The sequence below is a fragment of the Corvus hawaiiensis genome, chromosome 26 (assembly GCF_020740725.1).
Source record: "Corvus hawaiiensis isolate bCorHaw1 chromosome 26, bCorHaw1.pri.cur, whole genome shotgun sequence".
Classification (NCBI taxonomy): Eukaryota; Metazoa; Chordata; class Aves; order Passeriformes; family Corvidae; genus Corvus; species Corvus hawaiiensis.
Window position 1 is genome coordinate 25799021 of NC_063238.1, and position 21934 is coordinate 25820954.

Below are 21934 nucleotides of genomic sequence, written 5' to 3' on the forward strand. Positions count from 1 at the left end.
GGGGCAGGGACACCTTCTGCTAGACCAGGCTGCTCAATGCCCCATGCAGCCTGGCCTGGAACACTTCCAAATGTAGGGAATCTTCTTCTCTGAGCAACCTGTGCCAGTGCCTTACCACTCTCACAGTGAAGCATTTCCTCCTTGTAGCTAATCTAAACCTACTCTCCTTCAGTTTAAAGCCGTTCCCCCTTGTCCTATCAGTACCCCTTTTTCTATTCCTTAGATAAAAATAAACATATGATACATGAAGTTTGGACTTCTAGAAAAGGTGATTTAAATCATCCAGGATAAGAAAAAGTATAACAGACAAAAAATTACAAAATTGCTCTAAACTAGAAATTATTCTGTACCACACTGAATTAAGCTGCAGATGCAGCAATCATTTTGGATGGCTTTGGTGTAAACAGCTAGACCATGGGACCAGGCAGAATTAATCCATATGCAATATAAATGCCTTCATGTCTTCTAGAAAAACCTCTGTAATTGTCCCCTTGATCATCTGAAATATCTATTGTCACATTAACTGCCCCAAGCCCAAATGATATTTGTGCAAAGTGAGAGACCAATTGTCAGAAGCTTACTGGGGATTGATGGTTTATCCCACAGTTTAGTCCCTCAACCTATCCAGAGTAAATTCGATGTTTGCAGAATTGCAGCTGAGCCATACTGAGTGGAGCATTCATCTATCTTATGTGAAAAATGTTTAGCAAAAGGGAAATAAGTGACATTCAAGCAAGTGCATTCAGAAAGTGTTGACTGACAAATATCAACATGGTCTCATTAGTAGAAAGACGGATGAAATTCTTAGAGTAGACAATAATTTACAACAGTGAGGTTAACCCAGTAGGAAAAATGCACTGATAATTCAGCGTGAAAGTGTGCAAGCAGCACTGCATGATATCTTGTCTAAAGATAAGTTATATAGTGTGTGATTTCATCGGTACAGGTGCATGTCATCTCTGAAATAGCATTATCCAAAGTATTCAACTTTACAGTAAAGCAGAAAGGTTCAACACCCACAGCAGATACCTGAACACTAAGACACACTGACAGTGCTCATGCTACCCACAGGTATCAACTCACCACAACAGAGATGATACACTTTGAGTTGTCAACTTTCAGAATATCCTTGGCACATCTATGCTAATCCCAGCACTGAGTAAGAAAACGATTTCCTGGTTCTGGTCATTGTGTAAACACACGTATATAGACTGCTTTCCCAAAGAACAGAATGAACAGGCAAGAGAGTAATGGGAAAAATAAAATGAGAAACGGAAGTCAAGAGAGTGATGGCAAAATACACTGTATCCATCCCATGCTCTTTGAGAAAGGAAATAATCTGTACATAGTCAGGTATTTATAAAATTGGGAAAAAGAAGTGGGAGAAAAGGGCAGGGGAGGAGCAACTGTGGAGTGAAGCCAGATGAAAACTTAAGAGGAAGGAAAGACAGGAGTAGAAAGCCCATCGAGACAGAATGATGGGGGCAGTGGAAGATCACTGAGTGTTCAGAGGTCCATTTTCCAGCTTTTCCATTCCCGTTCCGGTAAGTTGGTAGTCACCTTCTCCAGGACCACAGAAGCAGACAAAAAGAATCACCAGGACTCAGCTAGGTCCAGTTGTTCCAGAATATGGATTTATTTAAACCTTTTTAGAACTGGAGAAGAGTTTGAAGATGCGTTCCAAGGGTATCCTGAGTTAAATAGACCAAATTGAAGTTGCTTTTGACAGCATTACTTTGTACCTAAGTTACAGTGACATTTGATTTATGTTTATTTTACAGATTTGAAAAAAGTGCATTCTAGTTAGGTAAAATGAAATGATCCCCATGTTTAGCACACATTTAATTTGCATTAGGCAGGCACATTTGATAGTAATAAAAATTTTGAAATCATATTAAAATCCTGACAAGTGTTGGAAAATATTAACATACCTAGGGTGTGGAGTTTTTTTGTTTGAATAATTTCTTTGGTCTGCTTTAGGTTTGTGGATGAAGTGTACATAGTGATACATGGTGAAATGTATGTTCAGTCTTGTCACTTGACAAGTGGTGATCCCTTGGGGTAAACAGCAGGGTTTCTCAGTTGCAGGGAATCCCAGCTGTCTTTTGGGATTCCATCTGTGTGCACATTTTTTCCCCCTTTTTTTTATGTTTGAAACATTTAAAGGCTTTGGTTTGACCACAGCCTCTTCAACTGTTACCAATATTTTTCTTCTCCTATCACCAAAAAAATAGTGGGAAGTAGATCCTTCTTTTCTTCATCACTAGTTTCATGGCCCATCACAAGTAACAATTTTTCTGTGCACATATACATTTGCTTGAACACTCCTCTGAAACCCTGCATCCCCAAAAAATTGTAAAGTAACTAAAATAATATGTCATGCTGTCTAAAGATTTAGGTGAAATTAACTGCATACATTATGTTGGTATCAGTTTTTCAAAGGTTTTTGGGTTTGGGTTTTTTTTTTCAACCACAAGGACTAAGGATTGCAAAATTCCTTCTGCATTTAGTTCAAGTTTCATAGTCTCACCTACAGGTATAGTGGAGGCTGTGAAAGCTGAAGTGCTGGTGCAATTGTAATATTCCAGAGTGGGTGTTTACGGCTAGAAACTGTCATGCCTTTGCTTTAATTGGTGATGTTGTCATTGGCATGGAAGCATAGCAATGAAAACCTCCTGACATCTCCAGTGTTGTGTTAGTGGACAGGAGTTGCCTCTGCACGTCTAGCAAAGAAAGCTGTGGCACTGTGAAGTGCTGCCATGGGCCTTGACTGGCAGGTTTTCCAGAAAAACCCCTGAGATAAATATTCTTCCAAGACTGAATCCTCCTTGGAAAAAGATAAGAGTTTTCAGGGAAGCTACAGAAATTGAAAGACAGTCCAGCTGATTCCATACAAATCAACAACAAAATGTGGGTCTGTGTCTGGCCATTGGGCTGTTTGGATGGGATTGTCTTAGAGCTATATGAATTTGTAATCAGTTTCAAGGTAAAGAAATGCATTGGGACAGTCAGTGTGAGAGGTGATAAAATGGAGTTACCACTCTTAGTATTAAAAAAATCTTAAATATTAACTAATTAGGGATAGTCTGAGATGTATACAAATATCTGTTACTGCTCTGTCCAGAATGACCCTTACGAGCCCTTCCCAACTGAATTGATTTGATGAGCTTACAGAGTTTGTTGAATTGAGTATGGTGATCATCAAAGGTGAACTCAACCTCTCAAGAGGGGATGTTCTGCAGCTTCAGCATGTCAACCCTGTGATGATCCAATTGAATTTAAATTGAATTTCAAACTAGAAACCTCCGTCAGTGTATTAACTGGTGTTTTGCTAGCCCAGACTCATATCTGATGGCACCTGAATATATTTACAGCTCTTCTCCCAGTACACTCTTGGTTTCAATTGACTATATAAACTAACTCTGCCCAGTGGGCATTGGAACTTTCTCCAAGGGCATGAAGACATTCTGGTAATACTCTGTATCTTTCATGGGAATTCAGGCTCTTTGGAAGATTTAGAAAGAAAATCTGTTTGCAGGAACCAAAATACAGTAAGAAACAAAGCCTTTGAGTATCAATACATCTCCTTAAATAGTGTTGAACATTTATTGGAGCACTGTGCCTGGGACAGAATGGTCATGTCACAGTGACTTACTGAACATGAGCTCAGTAGCTCAGTAACTGTTGCTTCAGCACAGCTTCTTAAGAAACAGCTAACACTGATCAGGCATTTGACATCAGACTTTCATAGATTTCAAACAACTTGATCATGCCGTACTTTTCTTCAGCCTGGGGGTTTCCTCAAGTTTCTGCCAGGCCACACACATCATATGTTAGAAATCTTCACAGGGAAGAGCCCATCTAATGTTACTTGTCAGCACTGATTCCATTTAACAAGAGTGCAAAACTATTTTCAGCCTGCTGTGATGGCTATTTTTATCTCCATTAACCTCTTGACTGTATATAAACATTTATTGAGGGTTACCTCCCTTGTTTGTCCAGTTTCTTCAAAGGTTAGTGAGAAGTGGATGCCTGCCTGACCTCTTTTATCCTCATTAGCTAATTCTAATTGTTCCCTGAGAGATCACAGTTTTGACCCTTCTTGTCCTTGTCAAATTTATCTAGTTATGGCATGAAAACATTAGCAGAAATTGCATTTTTAGGGAAACATTGCTTGAGTGTAGAATCTACAGTTACCTAGTATAAAGCAGTCAACAAAACTGTGGGTCTCTAATGTGCCCTTGTTTAAAAAATGTGAGGTTATTACTGTATGGCCCCATCTTACTGACACCTGTTAGCAGATCCCTATGATTATACTTAGGCAGTAGGGAGAATGTTTTGTAAGCTTTTGAGTAATGTGTAGCCATTCTTTCAGAGGGAGAAATGAAATTACGTTTGGTTTTTGAAGTCTTATTTGTAAGAAACTGCAATATTGTTGCTCCTGTGTCAAGAAAGCTTTTTTTTGTGTGTGTGTAAAAAGGTACATTTCTTAAGCTAGAGGTATTCCTACTAGCACTTTAAAAAAAAAAAACAAAACAAAACAGCGTAAAGTAGGTAACACCTACCCCCACTGTTTTGGGAATGACCAAGTAAATTTTGCCGTATGACAAGTACATCTTATGAATTACAGGATGATTTTCATAGAAGTTTCTGACAGTCAGAGCATGAACATACTTTATTTCAAGTAGGATAATATCCCAAAGGTAAAGAGCTGTCGTGAAGAATGTTGCCCTGCCAAGACTTTCTTCGGTGTCAAGCCAAGGAAGCCCTTTTTCATGTTCCTCTGTGGTTCTCAGCTGTGGTTGTACAGTTGAGACAAAGGACCTGGCAGGTCTCAATTAGGTATCTCAAACAGACAGGTTCCAGCCTTTACAGGTTCTAACCAGTGCCTTAAATTCCACAGACACTTAGTGCAAATTAAAAAGCACTGGTGTAACGTGCTCAAAGCATGATATCCTGCTTTAGAAGCTGGTTGCCGCATTCTGCACCCGCTTCAGCTTTCAAATGGATTTAAAACGTAGCCTCAGGTACAGCGCATTGCAGTAGTCTAATCTTGAGGTGATAAAGGCATGACTGATTTAACCATAGCTTCTTTTTATCTTGGACTGGGGTCTTTTCATTTTAACCATTTTAAGGAAATGGCCTTTCCTGAATCAGCAGGCTTGCTTCAGTTCTTACTATATAATAAAGCACAAGAGCAAGCCTCTCTCGGTGGTGAACACCTATGAACGTGTAAACCTCACAGGATGCCAGACCCCAAGAACTGCTGCTGTGGTCCTGACCTGCCTTACAGCTCACACAATATGCCACTAAGGTGCATCAAAGGGAAGCCACTGCTGGTATCCCTCAGTGGAGCTGCCAAGCTTTACAAGCAGCCGGGGTCTTGTGAAGTTTTGCTTTCATATTAAAATAAGTTTATTTACATATCTGTGCAGCTTGGGAGCAGAGCTATGGGAGAATGGGAAATTCTTTTGAGGTGTTCACCAGTTCTTCTGGGCTAGCAGACCTTTGAGACGAAACATCCTGTTCCTCCTCCAGCCTATCTCTAGTGCTTAGAGACCACTTACAGCTGCAGAGCTGATTACAAATTTAACTGCCAAGCCGACCTGGAAGCTAATTTAGTGATAACCACGGAGTTCTTTAAGTTCCAAAAAAGCCCTGTAAATGGGGAACAGTAAAGCAGACACACATGCTGACTACCTGCTGCTGCTTCACCTCAGAAGGGATGAGGCCTAGGCCCCTCTCCTTGTCTGGAGGAAACTGGGGTGGTGGCCTGGGACTAAGCCTACCACTTACTAAAGGAAAAATTAATCTCCATGAGAAAGTCAAACGGTATCTCTGTATCTCATTCTTCCTCAGCAGTATGTGGTTAAGTATAATCCTTTCCCAGGACATATTATTTGTCCTGTCTATGTAGATAAACTATTGCCCAGCACAAGAAGATCCTGATATTATTTGAGGCTTTTTGATACCACCTTAATGCAGATAATACCCTTAGAGATGGAAGAGACACAATGAAATGTCAGACGTCTGGAAAGAAGTAAACCAGAAATAGGAATTAGATCTTGTGAAAATTAAATAGATTATCCTTTCTGCACTTAAAAGATAGAATTTTGGTTTGTTCTGTTTTTTAACTTGTCCTCCAACTTAGGAAAAAAGAATACTTCTTTGAATGTCTTAATCATTTTTGGTGTACTTGGAAAAGTCTTCTAGCTGGATAATAATTCACTGTCTTTTGATTATACTTGGAATTGCCAGAGACTGAAAGCACATATAAGCACAAAAACATATTAAAGGCTTGGCTGAAATGGCACTTGGAGAAATGCAGCAAGTATTGGAGTGTGTCCTGATCCTCCTCTTCATTATTGCTATGCAGCCATAGTTGCTAACATTCTTGCTACAGTTTGTATTCAATTTGGGTATGATTCTCAGCTATGGGAAGAATAGCCACTTTTCATTGTTTCCATGGCAGCCTTAGCACTGTTTTGGTGTAAATTACAGTAAAGTTCAGACTTTCCTATGATAGAAGATAGAGATGATACTTTGATTGCCTTTCATGTCATCTGCTGCAGCTCTTTTTCAGTCCTTGCCTAGTTCATGTCATTATTTTCTATATAGCCCCTATGTATATACTTTCCATTGATTTCATAACTGATAATATCAGGCTTCTTGATAATTTACATAGAAACTTAACCAAATTTTAAAAAATAAAATTGTTTTGTTTACTGGTCAATTATTAATTAGAATTTAAATTCAAAATGCAAGTGCATGTGGTTGGGTTGACTCTTGTAATACTTCATATAAGCAAAACATACTTTCTGCAACTTCCCATAGAGAAAGTCTTGCTAGGAATTGAGACACTGCATGTCTCTGGTTTCAGTATTTTTTCACTAGGTAGTTACATTTTTGCTAGATGTTACATTCCTTTTTCCTAATTTCATTCATAATTTCTATCTGTTTTTTCCCATACTCAAGGAATATGAATAATGTCATGAAGTTCATATAAAAATGTGACTTATGCACAAGCATTTGTATGAAAAATGTAAAATCTAAAATTAAAATTAAGTAAGAAGTAGTGTATTGGATAAAATAGTATTGGAGTCTAAACAGACAAAAACCCCACAAAAATATGAAGGCCTGTAATATTTGATGTCTGTCTTTATTTATCATTATTGTTAAAATATTAATGTAATTATAGTAAATATATATTCTTTAAGATTATTGATTTAATCTTACATAACTAAAATATTTTAAGCAGTATCTTATTTTCAATAAATATTTTCAGGTATATTTTGTGAATCTAATATGATCTGTGGTAAATGTTCATATTCTTCACTACATTTCTAGGATAGTTATCGATAATAAATGCGGGCAAAGCATTTGGAATGTCCATGTAAATATGATTTTCTGTATCTTCAGGTTTTTTTATCTTGGTCAGTCGTACAGCATATCACAATAAAAAATAGGTTAAGACAACTAGAGAATTATTGTTGGAATATAAAAATAATTTAATTCTCTTACAAAATGTTGGAATGTCTTGGACAGAATTATATCTCAGAAAAAAAGAATTAAAAACTACATTGTGACTTTTGTACTTTGTACTTCTGTTGTGGTTTCATTCTTGATACAGAGAAGAAGTGTCTGTGATAGAAGTCTAACTGCCACATACTGACAAACTCAGAATTTTGCCGTTTGATTAGTAAAAGGAGTTAAGTGTTAATAAATTTGAGGCCTCTGCCTTATCTCCTCAAATACCAAATTCTCTAAATACAGAATCTGAAATACAGACAGGAGATGGCAAATTGCCTGCATGCCTTTCAGGTGTGATGATGTCCTTCTTTACTTTTGAGTTTTTTAATGTATTAATACAACTTGTTTTGTAGTCTTTTTGCAGTAAATCATTAGCATTATTATTATTTCAGACATAGTAAAATCACACATCAACACATAGCGAAAGGGGAAAAATTCCCTTATCCATTCTGAACAATTTCCTATGATAATACAAATGTTACCCAGGACAGATCTTTGAAATGAATACCGATTCTTTAAATTCTTTCCTGTCTGTTTCAGGAAATAGGGAGATCCCACTGATAATGAAGTACAATGTGTCTAAAGTTCACTTCTAAACACTTGGCTCTTTGCTTTGAAAGTCATCTGCATTCCCTTTATAATTCTCAGCCACCAGAGATCTGCCTAATCTTGGAGATCTGATCCAATATCATTCGGAAAAATCCTTGATAATAGTTTCGCCATTCAATCAATGAAAGAACTAAAGCTTCCTGCTTGTGTCTTCTTTAAAAAAAATCCTGAGGCAGGGGAATAAGTCTTTGGCTTATGGGTTTGGAGATTTTGTTGTTTGCAAATAAAATGATTATTACCATTATTATTCAAGTTCTTAATCAAGGCGAACAAATGGCATCTGTTTGTTATCATTCTTCCTACAGAAGACAAAGGCTTCAGTCCCTATGGTACTGACTGCTGGCCCCAAGTGGCTGCTGGATGTGACTTGGCAAGGAGTAGAAGACAACAAAAACAACTGCATTGTGTACAGCAAAGGTAAACACAAACCGATTTTTTTCTTTACTTTCTTGCGTAAGCTACTGAGATAAACATATACCTGTTGCATACTAGGAAAATTAATGCTATGTCTGCCCTTAATGTCAGTTTTTGTTCCCATTTTTTTCCCATGTTCTGGTTTTGCCTTTTTTTTTCCTTCTAGTGATATAAAAACCCCAGAGGGTGCCTGTAGTTTATTAAATACTTTATAAACACTGAAGGACATCAGCTGACATAAAATGTACCATCCATTTCTCTCTGAGAGTCAGTACTCTGGGAAACACCGGTAAAATCTCTACGCTTTGAATAGGTGAATTCCTTTTGACATTTTATTGGGCATACTGGATATCATTTCTCTATGCTGCATTATGTTGTAGACTACTAACTGAAATCCAGTTTTATATGGAGAATGAGAACTTGATTAGACTATGAAAAGACTTTGTGTCAACATGGTAACATAAGATAAATGGAACTGGATTTCAGGGTTGTCACGTCTGACATTCCAGTCTCTGCATAGTGGCATGATGTGATGATGCTTCACTGGAGTGTATTGGCTCATGGCAATGGGTATCACTTCTGTCTTCCATGGATTTTCAGATTTGTTCTTACAAGGCTGCCCACCAAGGATGCTTTATCTAACCCACCACATCTAACAGCTTCTTTGGTTCAAGGTGCTCAGGCTTTTGCCTTGCATCTCGAACCAACACAAAGGAGCCTTGGGTTTGGTCCATAGCACCATGGACTATGCACACTATTCGGTCAGTTGCTGTGAAAGGTTTCTAAATGCAGCTACAGAATCATCACTACGTGTTTTTAAAAGAGTTAAACAAAACACCACTTGAATACATGGAATAAAAATAACGTAGTGTAGCTGTGTTCGGCGTTCACCCTACAGATCAGGTTGCAAAACTGTGACTTTTCTTCCTTTTTTTGATTGATTTCCATCACCAATCTCAGCACTTTGTGAATACTTTAGAACATGCACTGTTCTTGTTTAATTTCTTTTAGGTTTTATTTCTAACCAAACAGACCTACTGAGATCAAAGATTTGTTTGCTGAGGCAACCTAGTGACCATTTCAGCATACAAGCATCCAGGCAAATAAGCACCCATATCAATATATTAACATACAAAACACTAATCATAACATCAAAGACTCCTAAAAACTTACTAGAAACAATTACAACTTGTTCCTATAATCATTGCAATTTATACACTTATAAGAGGATTGCTTTTAAACTGCCACAAGCCTTTGAAAGTTGAAACGCTGAAAACAGGGAATTTGCATGTTAAAAATGAGTTGCACACCAGGGTCTTATAAATTCTTTCTATTATAATTACAAAATGTCAACACATTCATTCTACAACCTAAAACACCTGCAGTACTAGAGGACTGGGCTCAGATCTAAAAAGGGTTGAGTTGCCCTTCCTTCACAGCTTGCTGATTGCAGCCCAAGTGGAAGAAGCAGCAGAGTGCTCTGAGTAGCAAACACAGTGAAGCTTTTTGCATGAATCCAGAGCTTCAGTTTACTGTTCGTAATATTGAATACACACAGGCAAACTTTTCTGCAAAAACTTTTTAATGTAATGGGAAACTACTTTCACTCCAAAACATAGCTCCTGCAAATTCCCATAGGATGATGTCTTATCAAGTATTATATTCTTTCTGTAATTATATTAATACTTAGCACATATTTACCAGTTGGACTTTTCATCTTCAAAGTATTTTACAAACGTTATCTAATTCATTAGACAGTCTCAGTGCAGTCTGATTTAATCTATTGAAATATGATTTATTTTTTTTCAAATAGTAAGAACTTGCTTAAGTTTGATGCAATCTGATTAGCCCAAAATATTAGTATTTTCATTCAAATGTGATGGATTTTGTTTCACTGATTATGCCAGTTATTTTGGTACTTGGTTAACAAGGTATGGTGAGACAGTTGAACAGTATTCAAGGTGAATTCTATTGTCTCTACCACAGATGCATATTATAACTAAGGTTGAGGATAAATTTGAGGATAAATACATGTTAAAAAACTGCTACTTCACTAAAATAATGCAGGAAGGAAGTTGTAGCTATGCTTTGCTTCCACTGCATTCTGTTCCTCTCTTTGAACTCTGAGGTGGCTGCTCTGTCGGTCATTAAGCACCTACCCTTGCCTTGAGCTCTACTGGGATTTTTGTACTAGAAAGATTAATTGGCTTGGATCACAAAACAATGTCAAATAGAAGATGGTAAAATAAATAAATAGAATAATGTTTCTTCCTTCAATTTGTATCTCATCATTCCAGATTACATTGCTTTGATTTGTGTTAGCTTTCTGTCTCCTATAGTGCCATTACTTCTAATGAAACGGTGTCAGCTGGCATGTAGCTGTAATTCGATGTTATGTTGTAGTTGCATATGTATAATTTGGTTAGTTTGCTTAGCAATACGTTGTTATTTCTGAAAGCAATTAGCTGAACAAATGTGTGGAATTATCCATGTAGCAGATTTGGTCACCTGGGAGCTGTTTTCCATACAAAACTCAAGATGAGATGAGTGGAGTAAATTGGTACATTTCTAAGAGGAAGATAAGTTTAGAATTGGCTAACAGTACATGGTACTGGTTGATCAGTTGCTGACTCAGAAGCACATGCCATATCTCCTTTTAGCTCATTACAGAGATATCTTTGAGAGCAGAATTTTCCCCAGATCCTTCAGGAGAACATAGGAATGTCAGTCTGATTTCCAATTCACTAGAGGCTGTGGAGCACTGTAGTCACCCACATATTGCACACAGAATAATCACAAGGACAGGAACCTAGAATGTATGTTCTATTGAAAGAGAATTTGAGCTGGCTGGCCCTATTTGCCTTCAATGCTCTCCATAAAATATTTTCCCTAGGCAAGCAAACAAAGCGTATGTGTGCATATCTATGTGCACATATATCTATATACCGATAAATTTATATATATATATCTCTGATGTACACATATAGGATTATATATCTAAGTTATTACAATGTAATCACAAGTCATCTTCTATACAAACCTTTAAATAAAGAAACCAGTTATTTAAAATCACACATCAGAGTACATTCAAAGTGGATAGCTATGAAGTAAATACTCAGTATTTGAAATAAGTGCTATTCTAATTATTCAGTTTAGTCTAGGATACTACCTGTATTTTTTATAATTACATTTCCCCAATACTAGGACATGTTAGAAAAGAGAAAAACATTTCATTAGTGATAGTTAATTATTGTTCCATTTTACAAATTCTGATACAAGCTGGCTACTCATGGCACATGCCATTATTCCACTCCATTTTCTTGAAACTTTTACAACTGTAGTTGCATTCAAAAGAAATGCTCTTTTTGTTTTAATATTTATCATAAACTTCCCTTGTGTTTCAAAATGGACTTTCAAAAAGTCTATTCAGTAATTTGAGATATGTCTTAGAAACTGAGATTTGAGAGACAGATTTTATGCATTACAGCTTATTTAGAAATATATGTTCTTTTCAAAAAAAAGCTTCAGCATAATTCAAGCAAGTTACAGTGGTAAGAGGTATTAAAGCATGAACTGTATGAACTGTATGGTCATTGCCACATAGTGTACTTGAGAAACATTTTTGGCTAACAGAGTTGTGCACGAGACCTGGAAAATCTCTAAGACCATGGGTGAGAGTCTCCCCACAAGCTAGGAGGGGGCTGGGATATTTATTTACTGAAAATCTTTCACTGGAACTGCAAGGATTTTAAAAAATAAATTATGACTGACCAGAATAGAAACAGTATAAAAACCACAGTTGCACAGACTAAAAGCCATGCTCATGTAACAGACATTTTTCTAGATATTACTTAAGCCATTTATGTGAAATGTATGGGTACCGTATGTTTAGTGGCATTGTTAAAACAGGGTGTCTGTACAAATATTTAGCTGTGGGAATTATAAAATCATAAGGCGATTAAGTTAGCTAGTTGTGAAATTCCAATATTGCTTTTTAAATGACTTCAGGATATAGGAGGTGCTAAGGTTATTATCTGTTATCAGGAATACAGCGGAATTGTACGACTGGATAATAACTAAACAACTGACACAATGTAAAATTACATTATCAGTGTGTTAAAACAAAATTGCGCCCTAAAGGAGTCTACATGCCAGCTCAGAGCTGCAGTGTAATTATGCTTAACTCTGATAATTAAAATACAACGGAGATCAACAGAATCATTTTCATTAAGAAAATTATTAATGATGGTGGTATAACAGTAATTGATTGCAGAGCACCACAGGATAACTCTGTGCAGGAAAGCCAACATGTGTAACGTGTGTCTGGGCCGGTCGGGTTGCGTTGCGTCCCACTGAGCATGCTGCCGGCCAGGTGGCAGCCAGGGGGCACGTCTCCTGCTGCAAATCCTAATTTAGGAAACGACCGCTTTGCAGGCTGCCCCTTGGAGGGACAGGGATGGGTGCTTGTGCACAGGATGATGGGATGGGGTCGGGTATGGCTGCCAAAAAGGAGGTGGCTGCAGGCAGTGACTTGCACACTTCTTAAGCCAGCCATCATCTCAGTTTGTGTGAGGCAGTGTTTGGTTTTGCATTTCCATTAGTGATTTACTGATGTTATTTCCTCCTCTGCCTGGCCTCACTGAGTAGTTTATGCCCTTCGTTATTTCTGAGAGGATGCGGGAGGAGAAAAAACCCATCCCTGCCCCAGTGCGGTTTCACAGGCACTGCATGACATCTCCGTAAGTGATTCCACAGGACGCTCCCGTTAATTGTGCTGGTGGTGCGGACACATGATATCGACAGCCATAAAAAACCTCCATCTCTGTAAGTGAAATCTCAGTCGGTGCCCACTGGGCGACTATAACAAAGTTCTTGCTAGGAAGGATATTGCCTAAGGGTGAGATCCAAGAATTGTCATTTTCTTTTGGTGAACGAAAGACAGGGAGTGGGGGGAGGGAATTTCTGGGGAGTGCTGCTCCACACAGCTAAGGGATGGGTGCTTGCTCAAACAGACTCAGCTTTTGAAAGCTGCCTATTCCCAAAAGAGTCTATTCTCCAATCACAGTAGAGAGGAAGCCTGCTAGGGTGGATTTACAGAACGATATTTAAAATGACAGCTGCCCACACCGAAACTGTGTCATGTAGCTAATTTATAAATGGAAGCTTGAGGAAATGCAGCACAGAGGAGAGGGCAGGTCAGAAGTCAGGACTAGAGGCAGAGGGCTTTGCTCGACCCTTCTGGGGCTTCCCCTGACTACTGAGCCCCATAATTCACGTAAAATAAGTCAGTAAATGCATAACTGGTTACTTACTTCACTGGTACTGGGGTGGCTTATTTAGCTAGTGTGTGTGCCATATACTGAAAATACAAACATTGTAAAAGGGTTGCATGAAACTACTAGTAAAGGTTGAAGGCAATTTTAAATTAATTTTGCTAATTTAAAGTAAACATTCTAATTTTTAACATAGAGGAAAAGTCAATTGTAGCAACAGAGGGGTACTTAAATTCTTCTTTGGTGACAGAGAATTATTTTTCTTGATTGTTCTGTGAGATCCTTGATATGATGTTTTCCCCAGCAAAAGAGTTTTCAGCTAGCAAATACTTTTTTTCCTCTGCAGCTTCAGGCAGTGTAATGGTACATTGCACCACAGACATACAGCATCAGGGACCCTAATGAGACAGAGGTCAAACATCATAAGAAGTTTAAACACTGCTACATTAGAATATGAGTATAATTTGGTTTGGGTCAGAGAACAAGTTGTTTAGTAGGCCAAAGGTTAACTTGGGCCATATATTTTAGATTGCAAGGGGCTTTTTTCCACATACTATTAAAAGAAAATGGAGTAAATTTACTAAGTCTGTTCCACATGGACAGTCAGAAAACTGCAGTATCTGCTGTCCTACTGGATGCCTTCATTATCTATACAATGTGCTGAAGCATTCAGTGGTGCTAAAGGTTTTTGTTCTTTCTTTGTATCCAGTGACAAAAAAAATCTGAGTTTTTAACAGAATACATGTGACACCCTAATATCAAAGGTCTATGGAAGAGCTTGTTTTGGATTTCTTTTTACACAATACTGAAAAATTGCAAAGTATTTCTCAAGAGAGGTATAATTACATGCATAATGCTTACATAGAATAATGTATCTGCATTTACAGTCATTGGAAGAAAATGTTGTGGATACAGACATAAGGGCATGATTGGTAAGCAAGTAGACTTCAGGCTCCCTCTTTGGTTTTGTAGGGATGTTGATCAAATGGCATTGTTGTGAGTGAAACCATTGCAAATTAGTCCTGATGATGTGCTTGCTGGACACGGAAGGAGAAAATATTTTGCCTCCATCACTAGTGGTTCCTATGTCTTGTTGATAGCAGTCACAGTATTGAGTACTTAATTCAGACACTATTCAGCTTCAAAGAACTCACAGAGCAGAACTGTACTTTTTCCTTATTTTAATTTTTTACCTTTGTAAATAGATCCAGTGGGGGATTTTCTGCTTTAGGGAGTTAGAGGTTAGGGCCTTGTATATTGTCTTAGTTATCAACAATAAGAAGGTTATTGTATGCATCTTTATGAATATGCTTATAATAGCATGCAGTATATTATTACATGCCCTTTAAATTCTAAGCATATAGATAATAAAGGGAAGATGACAAGAAATACAGGAGTACAACTAAATTTCCACTTCTAATATGAAAATGCTTTTGTTCATTATTAGTGCATTTCATTTACGTAGCAGCCAAATGGTATGGTTTGTTCTCATATGTATATTGATTTGGGTCTTTTTTCTTATGTTGTTATCACTTATTATGTAGTGTATTTCATAGTTTGAAATTGGAATTATTTTTCATTTGAGGAGACAAGGAAATAGGCAGAATTCTGACATGATTTGCACAGAATTATGTATTTTAGACTGAAGCTATAGAAAGCTGTAAACTGAGTCCAAAACTCGCCTATGAGAGCATGTTCAGGATGAAAAAGCAGCCCAGTCTGCACTTCACACTGTGACCATATGAAAAGAAATATTGCTTCATACATTGAGATCACTGGCAACAATAAATGCAAACAGAATGTAGAGATTTTTTTTTTTCAATGTATGTATTTTTCTAAGTCAATTGCAGTAGAATCAGTCATTTAGAATTTTTTTAAGAAAAATGTTGTCATTATTTTCAGGATATGATACATAGGCTAAATGTGTTTTATTTTTAATTAATTTTTTTTTCCATTGTGCTGAGTAACTGTTGAGGATTGCAATAACCTTGTGACCCCTGGGGCTCATGGTGCCATTACCTCTGTCATCTTCCCTACAAAGCAAGAGGGAAGAAAAAAAGCCCCCAAATTTGCTGAGCCACACATTTCAAGTTGTCGACAGCCCCATCCACAAGAAAACAGAAGAAAATATATATGCACTCTGTTCTGTCAAAAGGCTTTCACCTTATCTTGAGAGACTGTCAGGGCAGAAACATCATGGAATGGACAGGAGTCTATTAAATTAATAAGCTGCTGGATGGTGTCTGGAGAGTTATGATGCTCCATAAATCCAGTTTGATCATGGTGGACAAGGTTTAAATCTGCAGCCTCCTAATACACATCCAGGTCCTGGATTGGATTTTAAGTTTTGTGCTGGAGACACAGAGATAGTCCTGTAGCTCGTGAATTAAGATTTATCATTTTTTCATACTTTTTTCCCCCTACACTTCCTGACAAAAATGAAAACACCTTAGGGATCCTGGCAAATGTTACTGCTTAAAATGAAAGAGCTGTTGTCAAGGTGAAACCATGACCTAGAAGCCTAATATCAAACCTGGGTCATTCTTTTCAGGCAGCTCCATTGGTGCTGAGTATAAAATGTCTGTATGGGAGGAAACAGGGCTAGATTCATCTGCAGCCTGTTTTATAGTGATTCCTATTAAATACTTCTACTGTGTATTTGTGATACAAGACAAACTAATGGTGTGCCATGTAAAAGCAAAACCTGAAAAATGTTGAAATATATTCTTCCCCCATTCAAAGTTGTTGTGTGTATAATGGACACTGAGGTGTGAGAATTTTATGTCCCTTATCTCCAGATGGATTAAGTCTGGTGCTTATAATTCAGAGAAGACCCTTCTATAGCATTCAAGGTGCCAAGTTCCCAGCAAAACCTGTGTGATGGGCAGCCGTGATGTCCAAGTGGGTAGTGGAGCTGGGCTACCTGGAATGCAGTGTTAAAATCATGTTGGATGTGTTTTGTCTTTAGCAGCTTACAAGCAAGGCCATTATTATGGCACAGTGGGTGGAATTCAAGTGTTTCTTGGCCACTTAATTGACCTGCAAGTCAGTGATCTATTATTAGGTCCCTAAGCTCCTATTCCTATTACTCTGGAGACTCCAGTAGGCGATTGCTGTGCTTGCCTGCACAGGCAATGGCAGAGCCAGCAGTTCTCTCTTCTCAAACTCCCTAGCCATATTTTGGATCCTGACTAATTTATTTATTAATGATACTTAGACTCTGTGTTACTTTTAGAAGCAATTTGTGCTCGTTTTTGTTTTCATTGTTAATAAAGGAGCTTAAGGAGGCTTCCTGACATTAGAGAAGTCTAAAACGGTTGTATATGTTAAAGGAAATGGATAACTCGTGTTGCAATACCGGGGACATGGAGATTTGTTTTATGCTCAGGAAAATGGATTCAGAGCCAAAAGCAATTGAAAAAAAAGCTCTTCTGGAGTGTAGGTTTCCTTAAACAGAAAATGGGATCAAGATGTAACCCTTAGTCATCTGTACATACATCTCCCTCCACTGTCTTTCAGGAATTGCTTAAGAGCTGTAGCTAGAGATCATGTGTGACTGAATCCTGACCTCTCTATTGATCCTGGGGATCAATGTGTGTACTCTCTGATCCAAAGATCAATGTCAGCATTTCCCTCCTTCTCCCATGGTATTCCAGCACTGCTCACTAGTGTAGGCAGAGGCCACAAGGAGCAGGACTTCACAGCAGAGCACCATGGTGCTGAGGCCAGCACTGCAGACCATGTCTGTTTTTCCTAATGCAATGGCAATTGCACCCTGTTCTTTGAGGCAGGTTATGAAGAGTGTATAGTGAAGTGGGGAGAAGGGAGACTGAAGGTTACAGTAAGAACTCTAGCATGGCAGAAAATACAGGAGTGCCTCATTGCAGTTCTCCTTGCACTTGAGGCAGGATGTTCCTAGTGCCTACAGCTACCCTTCTTCTCACCAGGGCTGGGGCACCCCTCAGTCTTCCCACTGTTTTAGTCTTCTCTGAAGAAAAGTAAAGAAAATATGGAGAAGTTGAAACCTGCTTCAATGTGTTTTTAATATCTAAGACATGAGCTTTTGTTACTGCAGGCACAGAGAGAACTCAGCAGTTTTTTTAAAATGTAAGTTCTTTCCATGTTAGAAAAAACATGGAAAAAATTGCTGTTTCAGATTTGGTTTTTTATTTCTTATTTCAGTTTCATTCTGTCAGGGCATATGGGGCAATGTGATACTGACAACCAAAAATCCATGCTAGAGTGTGCTCAAATTCTGATAGTTGAAGCAAGTTGTGATGTTGAAGCAAATTTATTAGACATGTTCTGTAACTGAGTGGTGATGCACATGACTGAATTGGTTGGTGGCAGGCAGGACCAAGGCTTGTTTCTGGAGCAGAAATTGCCTATAAGACAATTTTCTATGATAATATCATAGTATGTAGGCATATATACTTTCATGCATTCATATACATAGATTTATAAACAGAAATGACAACCTCAGGCCTCAGTTTAAGACCTCAGCCTGTATTTAACTCAAGATGCAGAAGGTTCTGAAATCTCTTCCTATAGCTGCAATATATACTTCTGCATGGGTGGCTCCCATCTATTCTAAACAATTATACTATCATAGGTTAGTAGTCATTAGGAGGAAATATTATTTGGAAAAGACTTCAGAAGATAGAAAGAATAAGTCCTAGCTAACATTGTTAAGGCTTAAGAAAATTACTACTATTAGCTTTATAAATCACAAAGGAATGTTAGTTTTGCAATAAAATGGTGAAAGTAGAAGACAACACAGAGAAAAATATGCAATTTAGGGAGTGCAAAGCAATGTAGTAAGAATGTTGAAAAGTTAGATTGTATTAGAAACACTAGAAGAGGCATTTATTCAGACTTATCAGATGGATAAAGTAACCATTGTAACGTTTTATTTAAAAAATCAAGATGCACAGTCGGAGCCCTGTAATACATACAGGGCTCTGTAACTTTATTTTGGTGAATGAAAAATTCTTTTTTGAAACAGTGATGGTGTAGACACACATACAAGTTGAAATCTTCCTTTTACAACTGAATATATAAAAATAATGTATTAGAAGCATATAAGGACAGTGCACTAATTATTCAAGGTCTGAACAAATGAAAGACATTTTTGAGAAAACTGATAATCATTGGGTTAACAGGAATTGACAAATATGAATCACAGAATCATGGAATGACCTGGGTTGGAAAGATCTTAAACATCATTTAGTTCTAACCATCCTGCTGTGGACAGGGACACCTTTGACTGGACCAGGTTGCTCAGAGCTCCATCCAGCCTTGCCTTAAATATTTGCAGGGATGGGGCATCCACAACTTCTCTGGGCAACCTGTTCCAGTTTCTCACCACCCTCACAGTAAAGAATTCTTTCCTAATATCTAGTCTAAACCTACTCTCTTTCAGTTTGAAGCCATTCCCCTTTGCCTGTCACTAAAAGCTTTGTCAAAAGTCCCTCTCCATCTTCCTTTTAGGCTCCCTTCATGTACTGGAAGGCCACAATTAGGTCACCCCAAAGAAGTGAACCTAATCTCTTCTCCAGGTTAAACAAATTGAATTCTCTCAGCCTTTCCTCATAAGAGAGGTGGTCCATCCCTCTAATCTTGGTGGTGTCCTCTAGATTTGTTCCAACAGGTCAATGTCCTTTCTGTTCTGGAGACCCCAGAGCTGGATGCAGCACTCTGGGTGGGGTCTCACTAGAGAAGAGTAAAGGGGCAGAATCACCTCCTTTGACCTTCTGCCCACGCTGCTTTTGATGCCCCCCAGGACACATTTGTCTTTCTGGGGTGCAAGTGCACATTGCTGGATCTTTTCCAACCTGTCATCCACCAGCACCCTCAAGTACTTCTTGGCAAGGCTGCTCTCAATCTGTTCATCCCCCAGCCTGTGTTGATCCCAGGGGTTACTCTGACCCAGATGCAGCACCTTGTATTTGACCTTGTTAAACTTCATGAGATTCCCATGGGCCACTTCTTGATCTTGTCTGGGTCTCTCTGATGGATCCCATCCTTCAGGTGTGTCACCCACAGGTGTGTCAGCTTGGTGTCTTCTGCAAACTTGCTGAGGATGCACTCAATCCCTTTGTCTGTGTCATTAACAGAGATATTAAATAGCACTGGTCCCAGTACTGACTCCTGAGAGACACTGCTTGTCATTGATATCCATCAGGTCTCTGAGATGTTGACTGCTACCCTCTGGATGTGACTGTCCAACCATATTCTTATCCATCTAGAAGTCCATCCATCAAATCCATCTCTCTCCAGTTTAGAGAGCAGGATGTTGTAGGGGACCATGTCAGAGGCTTTACGAAAGTCCAGACTAACGACATCTGTAGCTCTTCCCTTGTCCACTGATGCAGTCACTCCATCACAGAAGGTCACTGGGTTGATCAGGCAGGACTTGTACTTGGTGAAGCCATGCTAACTTAAATTGAAAACTAAGGTGAAGTATTGTTGGTCTTCAGCTGAAACAAATGTTCAGACATAGGATTGGAAGCATCTGAGATGTAGGGGAGATAGCGTTGTCTTTGGCCAGACAAAACATTTGCTGACATGGTAAGATGGGCAATTGAACTTAAAGTATGAGATGAAAAGGAAATGTTTTACACAAGGAAATAAGGGTGGCATCAAGTGATCACTATGCATCTTCTATTAATAATCTGTTCTTTTAAACGTGAACAGGCTCGCTTTTATGGTGACTGCACGTGCATTTTAATGGATTTAAATTATGTGATGTTTAAATGCATTTTCAAGTTACAATTAAATGAAAATTTAAAAAAAGGACTGACAGATTGCTAAGGCTAAGCCAGTTCTATGATTAAGGTTCAATTAAATTATATTTATCATTGGAGCAAATGAAGTATAAAATCACAAACAATGATATTTTTCAGTGGCTTACTTTGGTGGAAAGTGTAGTCTGAAGTATAACTTTGAGACTTTTATCTTTCATTCCCTCCCACGGTAGAAATTAATTAGGGCTAAACAAGCGTTGACTGTAGGTTCAGAACCCCATCCCGAGTCTTTTGTGGACCAGTGGTCCAGGAGCAATTTACTGTTTGTCATGCAAAGTATTACATATTTTATTTGGGTTTAACTAGCTAAGTTAGGGGGAAAGCTTGAAATTTTAACAGTGGTTTAAGGAATTGACTGGTTTTGTTGCTTTTATGGAAGCCACTTCTGGTCCTTTTCACTCTCTCAAAAGATCTGCTAAGACTGATTCTTTAAATATGGTCCTTTCTCTTTCCATATACTTTCTGTGTAAATCCCTAAATGTCAGAAGCTCTGCAATGAGTCGAGACAAGGCTGTGTTTGTACATGCCAGCTATTTCTCAGTTTTATCCAGTGTACCATAACAAGTGAAGCACGAGAGTTTTCTAGCTTGCTACAATATGATCTTCAGCTTTATGTAGATGTGGCACTGCTCTGTATTTTTGATATACTTCCTAAAATTCATTATTTATTTGTTCTTCCTTTTTCCTACAGAAATTTATGTAAAAGAAATTATATTCTGCATTCTCTTTTATTGGTTTGATCTTAGTTTTATAATCTAGGACATAAGTGGATTAACTTTGGACATTGAGCAGCTTGAACTTTTTGATACCTTTAAAAAATTATTCTCAGCATCGTAAAATTTGTTCTTTCAAAATGCCATTTCTCTTCTTTTTTAAAGAGTGATGTTAAGCAAGAAAAAAATAATTTTGGATGAATTACACCTAAAAAAGCTCTATAATATATTCAGCTAGAAGATTCCAAAAAAGTGATGAGCTGATACGTGACCTTCTTCTCTTTAAGAACATATGAACACATTCAGGAAAGTGAAGCATGATTCTAGTGCTAGTGTGTTCTTAATTCTGGTGCTAGTGTGTTCTTAAAAAATTGAATAGTTGAATACTCAAAGGACTAATTGTACAGAGAGAATTCATTTCTGAGTCAGAGACATCTCCAAAAGCACCCATTGGGAAGTACTTTCCTTAACAAAAGCATTTTCTTAAATTGGATTCTTTTCAGTTAAACTGATACATGGGAGATCTAAGAGTTGGTCTTCACGCTGAAGATACTGAGGAAAATTCTTAAGTTCAGGACTGCTATTTTTG

The 21934-nt window shown here is 38.0% G+C and overlaps 1 protein-coding gene across 2 annotated transcripts in view; it reads left to right on the forward strand.

The window, feature by feature from the left end:
• The window catches only part of ZFPM2 (zinc finger protein, FOG family member 2), a 305906-nt gene that overhangs the window by 186641 nt on the left and 97331 nt on the right, over positions 1-21934 (forward strand). For both annotated transcript variants that reach the window (XM_048286793.1, XM_048286794.1), the window contains one exon: positions 8445-8556. In XM_048286793.1, coding sequence (XP_048142750.1) covers positions 8445-8556 — 112 coding nt within the window. The remainder of the gene's footprint in view (positions 1-8444; positions 8557-21934) is intronic.